At 48.9% G+C, this 9,706-nt stretch overlaps 1 protein-coding gene across 1 annotated transcript; it reads left to right on the top strand.

Moving 5' to 3' along the window:
* Nucleotides 1-249: 249 nt before the first annotated feature.
* On the top strand, nt 250-3,819 carry LHFPL5 (LHFPL tetraspan subfamily member 5). The gene is made up of 2 exons (XM_075553810.1): nt 250-661; nt 3,557-3,819. The coding sequence occupies exons 1-2, from the start codon at nt 250-252 to the stop codon at nt 3,817-3,819; spliced, it is 675 nt and encodes a 224-aa protein (XP_075409925.1).
* Nucleotides 3,820-9,706: the final 5,887 nt, after the last annotated feature.

Genomic DNA, 9,706 nt, shown 5'->3' with positions numbered 1-9,706 from the left:
GCGGAGGCAGGCTGGAAACCTGGGAGGGCCCGAGAGGAGCCGTAGACAGACTGGCCTCTGCCGAAGAGGAAGAGGACGCAGTCACCCTGACAGGCTTCCTGGGCAGAGGGCAAAGCTCCTCCCCTCGTGTCCTGCTCTCAGCCTCTTCCCCCACACCCTACTGAGGAGGGGCCTACTTCTGGGCCTCCATACACAAAGTCAACAACTGCCCGCCCTTGGGTCCCCAGGCCAGGGCCTGCCGCCCTCACCATGGTGAAGCTGCTGCCTGCCCAGGAGGCAGCCAAGATCTACCATACCAACTACGTGCGGAACTCGCGGGCCATAGGTGTGATGTGGGGCACGCTCACCATCTGCTTCTCTGTGCTGGTCATGGCTCTCTTCATCCAACCCTACTGGATCGGTGACAGCGTCAACACACCTCAGGCAGGGTACTTCGGCCTTTTCTCCTACTGTGTGGGCAACGTGCTGTCGTCTGAGCTTATCTGCAAGGGAGGCCCCCTGGACTTCTCCTCCATCCCCTCCAGAGCCTTCAAGACGGCCATGTTCTTCGTGGCCCTGGCCATGTTTCTCGTCATCGGCTCCATCATTTGCTTCAGCCTGTTCTTCATCTGCAACACAGCCACGGTCTACAAGATCTGCGCCTGGATGCAGCTGGCCGCAGGTGAGCAGGGATGGCGAAGGGCAGGCAGGGGCAGTGGGTCCCTAGAGACCTTTTGACCGCACTGCACATTTACATGCATATAATGCTGAAGTGCTTTCGCATACATCATCTTGCAGCGACTCAGAGAGGTGGACAGTCAGTCCTTCCATCTCACAGGTAAAGACTCTGACCAGATCTTTTGACTTTGTGCACAAAATCCTGAGAGACAGAATCTTAGATTACGAATCTTGTGCCCAGGTCAGGTCACTCACCTGAATCAGAGCCGCCCCTGTCCTGCCCCTGACTGACTCTCCTGGGTACAAAGTGAGGTTGGTCTCGGAGTGGGCCGGGGGAAGACTGGGCCATGCTAAGGAAAAAGAGGGAAGGAAGATTTAGCCGCTTGACCCAAAGAGGAGTGGAATGGACCTGATCCTCCATTATCAGGATCATGGATTATTAGAAACACCCCCATCTCTCTCTCATTCTCCTTTCTGTATCATTAGACAGATTCCAGAAATTTTCCAGCTAGGCTTCAGGGGGCCAAGAGATTCCACCATCATTGTACCACTCCTGTGAGTTGAGGATTGCTTCATTCCTATGATGACACTCGGGAGAGCATTGCTCACCCAGTGGTCCTTAAGTCTGGTGGGATTTTCAAAAGAAATACTCCCCGGAGATTCTGATCCAGTACATCCATGGCGATCTGAATGAATGAATATAGAACTGGCTTTTCTTTAGGATTGATAATGGCAGACCTTGAGTGTCCAGGGAGGATGCGGTGCAGAAGGGGACAGGGATTGGGGCAGGAAGAACTCATTTGCCAGTGTCATCTGTTGCCTGGGGTATGGAAATGTGAGTCTGTGTAGATGAAGAATGAATGTGAAATCAGGGTCTTGAAAAGACAGGCGTTGAGGTAGATGTGAGAGAAAGAAAGATGGCAGGAAGTGGACGCCTTCCGATCAGTAGTTCTCCCTCTCCCTCGGTTCTAATCTCTGTTGTGAACTTGTACCTTGTCTACTCATCTTTGTAGCTCCAGCACAGTGCCTAACACCTAGGGCTCGTTGATATTTTTTCTCTCTCTCTCAAGTAATTCTAAGCTGAGATCAGGTCTTTGTAAGTCAGACTGAGGAATTCGAATTTGGGTTTCTAGGCAGCTGAAGATCCTTGATCAGGATTGAACTTTAGAAAGGCATTGAATGATGGACAGATAGGGGAAATGGTAGGACTGGAGGCAGGGACCCAATAAACTGAGGCCAAGGAGAGTGTGGTCTGAGGACCTGGGAAAGCCAGCACTTGGGGAGGAGGGGGAGGCAGAACAAGTAGTGGGGTCAGAATCTACATCACCCCCACCCACCCACTCAGGAGCCATTTGCTGAACAGGCATTGCTGGGAGGGTTGGGGGCGGGGGTGGAGGGCCAACCAGCCATCTGAGTCCAGCTCCATCTGGGCCATAGAGCTGGAGACATTGATAGCAGAGGTGGCCAGGTGCCATCTTATGAAACATTCATGCTGGGGGTGGGGACGGTGGAATCATGTTCCATTCAGTGGTGCTGGGGAAGGGAGGATGAGCCAAGGGAGAGATGAGATGTGCCCACAGCCAGCAGCTGGCAGACGCATCCATTCCGAGAGACACAGTGAGATCCATCTTTCCAGGAAAGTGGGACTAGAGAAGGGAGGGAGGGCAAAGGGAGCATGGATTGAAGCCTGGGGCAGGATGCAGCTGCAGCTGAACAGCGTTGATGGAGCATCAAGATGCTAGTGTAGGTCCCATGTCAGAAACACTGGCGGGACAAGCTGCTTGTCATCTTTGAGCTTTGGGAAAGCAAGCATCTGTAGCATGTGGCATTAGGATCTCCTTTCACATGATTCACGTGAGCACGGTATGACACAATGTGTGTGCAATGCTTGGCGCGATGCCTAGTGCACAGCAGGTGCTTGGTAAATGTGAAAAAGCACAAAAATTGAATTTATCAGTCAAGATAGGGGAGGGGATCACACAGGAACAAACAACACCTCCCCACCACCACCCTAATAGCAGTGGTTTAAAACAAAGGATTGTTTCTTGCTCGTGGTACTCACCCAGCGAGGGTCAGTGGATCCTCCCAGAATCCCCATTTTTTATAGATGAGGAAACCATAGCAACGAAAGCTGGAGTATCTTGCACTGAGCCACCCAGCTAGCCCGTGGAGAGTGACTCAAAATCACAAATTCCTGAGCCCAAGCCTAACCTTATGAAACCAGATCCTCTGGGAAGGTGCCTGGGAATCAGCCTTTCAAACCAATAGTCCCGGAAACTTTTAAATTCAGGGAGGTGTGACCTGGTGCCATCCTGGATACAGTGAGGACGTCTGGTTGGCATGAGTGGAAGGTTCATGAAGGAAGCAGCAGCTCCCATACTCATTGGAGGAGATACCTAACTTGGGGGCCACATCCTTATTTAACGTGCTATAAAGAAACCCACTGCTAACCCAACGATGGCCTGACGTGTCCTTATGACACAGAGTGTAAGTCAAGCCTGATCTCAGAGACGTCGGGATGCAGACAGAGATGCGTTGCTGAGGAGCAATGAGTTCTGGAGGGGATGCTGAAGCCCCGGTGGAGAGTGCCCAGACGCGCTCAGGGAGAAGAAACCACTGAGGTTGTGGGAGGCTGGCCTGGTGTGGGGAAGAAGCCTCCCTTTCCCCTCTGCGCCTCTGCCTGCTGCTCTCAGACGCCAGTCTCTGAAGCTCTTGGCAGCCTCAGCTTTCTCACTCAGGCCCTGGAAGGAGGACGGTAGGAGCGGTGTCTCTCAGGCTCCTGAAACAAGGACAGGAGAGATGAGGGGCAAGAGCAGTGAGAGCGGACTCAGGGAAGGGCCGGAGGTAGCAGGCTAGGTTCACCAGCCTAACACATCTACACCTTCTCTTGCCCTCTCAGCCACAGGTCTGATGATTGGCTGCCTGGTCTACCCAGACGGATGGGACTCAAGTGAGGTACGGCGCATGTGCGGGGAGCAGACGGGCAAGTACACACTGGGTCACTGCACCATCCGCTGGGCCTTCATGCTGGCCATCCTCAGCATTGGCGACGCCCTCATCCTCTCCTTCCTGGCTTTCGTGCTGGGCTACAGGCAGGACAAGCTCCTCCCTGATGACTACAAGGCCGATGGAAATGGTACCGTATCCCCAGGCTGGGGGTGAGGAATTCCTCATGGTCAGGCACCTGGAGGCTTGGCCCCTGGCCAAAGGCTGGGGACACCAAGATCAAGCAGACCCAGCCCTGTCCTACCAGAGGGTGAGGGTCAGTGGAGGGTTTTCCAGGAAGCATGATGAAGGGGTGCAAGATAGAGTGGCCAAGGTTATCTGTAGTGGAGGGACGTCCCCTACCCCCGCTGTGTGCTCAGGTCTACTATAAGCAAAGTGCGGCCTCCCCTAGCATAAGGCACTGGGACTGTGTCTTGAAGCAAGCATGGCAGATTGCTAAGCAGAGACAGGGAGCATTGTGGGGAAGGAGCCGGCAAAGAATGTGTGGTGGGTAGGGCTGAAAAAACATCAGTGAGTGGGTGGAAGTGACAGCCCTGGAGTGCAGATGATGGAGCCTGAGCGACCTTGATTCAGGCCGCCTGGATGTTTCCCATATGTCCATTCTACTTCAAACCCCTCTGGTCTCAATTCTACCCACCTGTCACAATGTTCACTTGTAGCTAACCCTTGAGGCCCTGGCAAGCCCTTCCTGGAAGCCTTGCCTCTCTGCTTCCCATGGACTGCCCTTCATCCTGGGATCGTACCCGCTCCTCTCTCCTCTCTCTTTAGGCTTTATCCCTGTCTGCTGAGAGGGCTCATTGCCACAGGGCTTGGGCCTGTGGCTTCCTCCCATGAATACCAAGAGGCCTCCTCCCAGCAGGTAGCAGCAGGGGCCTCTTTGCTACCTTTCCCCCACAGTGTCTTCACATCAGCCCCTGGGCCTGCGCTAGAAGCGTCAAACTCCCCTACCCCTGTCCATCCCAGACTGAAGGACTGGAAGCCCAGAGGGCACCCACCAGACACGCGGAAGGGCGCCAACAAAGACCTGGGTTGTCTCCTGCTCAGCCGCGGGCCCACTGGTCCGCAGGGGAGAATCGGAACCATCTCACCTTCCTTTGGGGGCAGGAGAGACTTCCATACCTAAATTACTAGGCTAACGATGGAAGCAAATCACTGTACTAGAAAGAGCTGGACCCAGGAAGAGAGAAGAGAGTTCGCTCTTTCCATTCTTGCAGCTCTCTAATCAAGGGAACTCTTAGGACCTGGGACTGGAACTAGCATTTTTACAGAGCCTCTTCCACCTGCACGGGTGCTGTTGAAACCCTCCCCCTTCCACCCACCCCGCACACCCTAATTTTTTATTTCATCTTCTCAACACTATTGGTGGTCAGGAGAGGTTGGAGTTGGAATTCCATGGCAATCTGTGGACTGAGTCTTCCTGTGACAGGTCTTCCAGAGGGCTCGGTAGGAGTGGCTGGAGATGCTCTGACTCATGGCTTCAAGGCAGGGCCACTTTAGACCCGGCTGGACAGCACTGAACTGATGAGTACAAGGTCCACTTCAGAGGAATTAGCTACTGAAACCCTTATGGATAGCACCAGAACATTGTCAGATATGGAAAACATTATGAATAACAGTGACACCGTGTGTGAGGTAGAGCCAGAAGATAAGCCCCTCGGCTTGGAAGGCACTCAAGATACGACTGAGCAACTTGCTGATGGGACACCACTCACTGCAGCCATCTGTGAATAAGTGGAACTTGGACTGTTGGAAGTATGTATGAAGCTTGGAAGATTGGAAGTCCTCAAAGATGACCCAGAACACATAAAGGTCAACATACTGGGCATGAGTGAGCTGAACTGCATGTAGTGAATCAGGCAGTCCTATGGTAGAGTATGTCAGAAATGCAAGAGGAATGGCGTCGCCTTCATCATCACCAAGGACACCTCAACAGCAGTATTGAAGTACAATGCTGTCTGTGATAGCATAGTCTCTTTTGTTGTTGTTGTCAGGTGCCATCAAGTCCATGCACACTCGTAGTGACCCCATGCACAACAGAACCCCATGTCCACTGCCCAGTCCGGTGCCCAAACCTCCCAAGTCTTCTTGTTTGTGCCCATTGTTGCAGCCACTGGGCCCATCCATCTCTTTGAGAGTCTTCTTCTTTCACACTGTCCTCCCTCACATGTACCTTCTCCAAAGATGGGTCTTTCCTGACAACACGTCCAAAGTACTTGAGACAAAATCTGACCATCCTGCCTCTCAGGAGCACTCTGGCTGCACATCTTCAAGACAGATCTGTTTGTTGTGTTAGCAGTCCACGGTGCTTTCAATATTCTTCGCCAACACCGCAGCTTAACTAGTGATAAAGAAATTGAAGGATTCTACCAATGTCCTCGGTTTGAAATTGATCACACGGGCAATCAAGATGCAATGATAAGTACTGACAAGTGAAATGTAAACGTTGGAAACAAAAAGGAAAAAACAATAGGGAAATGGGGCTTTGGTGATGGAAATGAAACGAAATCACCTGATAGAATTTTGCAAGACCAACAACTTCCTCACAAATGCCTTTTGTTAATACCCCTAAAAGCAAATATATATGTGGACTTCCCCAAGTGTAATTGACAAAAATCAAATGGACTACATCTGTGGGAAGAGATCATGAAGAAGCTCAATATCAGCAGCTAAAAGGAGGCCAAATTTTTTTGGGGGGGAGGCCGTAAAATAAAATGAGACTGGGGGCAACTGTGCAACAGACCATCAATTGCTCATATGTGCGTTTAGGTTGAAACTGAGGAAAATGAAAATAAGTCCACTTAAGAGTCAAATACGACCTTAAGTCTATCTGAGCTGAATTTTGAGAACATCTCAAGAACAGTGTGTTAGTCCGGGCAGACTAGAGAAATAAATTCATAGACACTCATATGTGTATAAGAAAGAACTTTAAAAACAAGAGCAATTGTATACTGAGAAAACATCCCAGCCTAGTCTGATCAAGCCCATAAGTCCGATATTAGCCCATATGTACAATACCAATCTATAAATTCCTCTTCAGACTCATGAAACACATGCAATGGTGCCAAATGCAGGAAGATCAAAGGCCAGTGGGTAGAAAGTCTTGTGGATCCAGTGGCGGTGTAAGTATTTCAGTGCTGGCAGGGGTCTCTACGTGGCTCCTCCAGCTCCAGGGCACTAGCATAGCTCCATGTGTCTTGTCAGCAGAAATGTCTGTCTCCTCAGGAGTGTGTGTCCCACCTCCAGTGAGCCATTTATTTCCCTAGTGCCTCCAAATGAGATCATCAAGCTGATACCTGATTGACAGGCTAACCTCCACCCCTTCACTCTTCATAGCCTTAATTTGATAATGGATTATGTAACTACCATATACATAGTTGATGCATTGAAGACTAATAACAGAAGACCTGCTGAGCTATGGAATGACATAACAAACATCATACATGAAGAAAGCAAGGGGTCATTAAAAAAAGAGGAAAGATCAACATGGATGTCAGAAGAGACCCTGAAACTTGCTCTTAATAATAGAGTAGCTAAGGTAAATGGAAGAAACGATGAAGTCAAAGAGCTGAAAAGAAAATTTACAAGGGCAGCTTGAGAAGAGAAAGTAAAACATTATAAGGAAATGTACAAAGACCCAGAGTTAGAAAACAGTGAAGGAAGAACAAGCTCAGTAGATCTTAAACAGGGAAAAAATCATGCTTCAAGTTTCAAGATTGAAAGGTTCTATGGGCCAAATATTGAACCATGCAGGAAGCATGAAGAAGAAGAAGAGACTACACAAAGCCTCTGTGACAAACAGAAGTGGTCGCTGTTTAACCATTTTGATAGGTAGTATATGAAGCAGAAGGAGCTGCACTGAAAGCATCTGCCAAAAACAAGGCTTCAGGAATTGATGGAACACCAATGGGAATGTTTCTACAGTTAATGAAGCACTGGAAACACTACTTGTCTATGCCAAGAAACTTGGAAGACAGCTACCTGGCCAACTAACTGGAAGAGATCCATATTTGTACCCATTCCAAAGAAAGGTGACCTAACAGAATGCGTAAATTATAGAACACCACCACTGATAGTACATACAAGTCAAATGTTGCTGAATGATTGCAGCAGTGCATTGACAGAGAGCTGCTAGAAATCGAGGCCCGATTCAAAAGGGGATGTTGAATAAGGGATGTCATTGAGGATGTCTGGTGGATCTGAGCTGAAAGTAGAGAACACCAGGAAGATGTTTACTTGTGTTTTATTGTCTAGGCAAAGGCATGTGACTGTGTGGACCATAACAAAGTATGGATATCCTTGAGAAGAATGGAAATTCCAGAGTACTTCATTGTACTCATGCAGAATCGGTACATGGATTAACAGGGAGTTGTGTGAACAGAACAAGGGAATACTGCAGGTTTAAAATCAAGAAGGGTGTGCATCAGGGTTGTATCCTCTCACCGTACTTATTCAATATACTGAGCAAATAAAGAAGAATATGAATAATGTGGCATCAGGATTGGAGAAAGGCATTTTAACAACCTACCACATGCAAACGTGAACCCTGTCTGCTGAAAGTGAGGACGACTTGAAGCATTTGCTGATGGAAATCAGGGGTTGCAGTCTTCAGCATGGATTACAGTTCAATCTAAAGAAAATAGACATTGTCACTCCATGATCCCTACCAAATAGGTAACATGATGATAAATGGAGAAAAGATTCAAGTTGTCAAGGATTTCCTCTTGTTTTGATCCGTAACCAGTGCTCATGGAAGCAGCAATCAGGAGATCAATGAATTGTGTTAGGTAAATCTGCTGCATAAGACCTTTTGACAGTGTTGGAAAGCAAGGATGTTACCTTGAGAACCAGGCAAGCCAAGGTGTTTTCAATTGCTTCATATGCCTGTGAAAGTTGGACATTGGATAAGGAAGACTGAAGAATTGGTGCAGTTGGGTTGTGGCGCTTACAAAGAACATTGAAAGTACCGTGTACTGCCAAAAGAACAGGTGCATCTGTCTTGAAAAAGGACACACAAAATGCTCCTTAGAAGCAAGAGTGGCCAGACTTTGTCTCGTGTCCTTTGGACATGTTGTCAGGAGAGACCAGGCCCTGGAAAGGACATCTTGCTTGGTAAAGTCGAGGGGCAGTGAAAGAGAAGAAGGCCCTTGTGGCAGTAATTTCTGGTCAACTTGTGAAGGGGTGGAGTTTAGCCTGTTAATCAAGTCGCAGCTTGACCTCATTTGGAGGCGTGAAGGAGATAAATAGCTCCCTGGAGGCCAGGTACACATGTAGACACTTGGCTTGTCTTCCTGTTGACAAGCCACATGGAGACCCCTGATGGAACCAGAGCGCTGGAGCTGGAGGAGCCCCGTGGAGGCCCACGCCAGCACTGAGATGCTTCCACCGCCACTGGATCCACAAGATTTTTCACCCACTGGCCTGTGATCTTCCTGCATTTGGCATTGTTGTATGTCTTGCATGAGCCTGAAGAGGAAATTATAGACCGGTATCAGACATATGGGCTAATATCGAATTTTTGGACTTAATCTAGACTGGGCTGGGATATTTTCTTACTGTACAATTACTTTTTGATATAACGTTCTCTAACACATGAGTGTCTATGAATTTGTTTCTCTAGTCAACTGAGACTAACACAACCCTCAATAAGATGCATTGACACAATGGGCTCAACCATCAACCTTGTGAGGATGGGGCAGGACTGGGCAGTGTTTCGTCCGGTTGCACCACAGATTAGATCATGTAGAACAGCAACAGGTGCTACAAATGGGCAACCCCAAAATAAGATTGATAAAGCAACCCCTTTTAAGAAGAATAAAGTGCTTAGGAATAAATCTAGCCAAATAATCGCAAGACTCATACACTAAGAACTACAAACCAGCCCTGGGCGCAGACACTATCAGGCACAAGGGATATGAGAAAGCTGAAGCTGGAGTTCACAGGCTGACGAACATCACGACTAACAAGTACTTGCTTTCATGAGACAGAAAGAGGAAGGAGGTGGTGGTGCAGCTCCCAGTGTCTCCAGCAATCATCCTACAAGCAG

The sequence above is a fragment of the Tenrec ecaudatus genome, chromosome 7 (assembly GCF_050624435.1).
Source record: "Tenrec ecaudatus isolate mTenEca1 chromosome 7, mTenEca1.hap1, whole genome shotgun sequence".
NCBI classification, from domain to species: domain Eukaryota; kingdom Metazoa; phylum Chordata; class Mammalia; order Afrosoricida; family Tenrecidae; genus Tenrec; species Tenrec ecaudatus.
The sequence above is the reverse complement of the archived record's forward strand: the minus strand, read 5'-3'. Positions and strand labels throughout refer to the sequence as shown.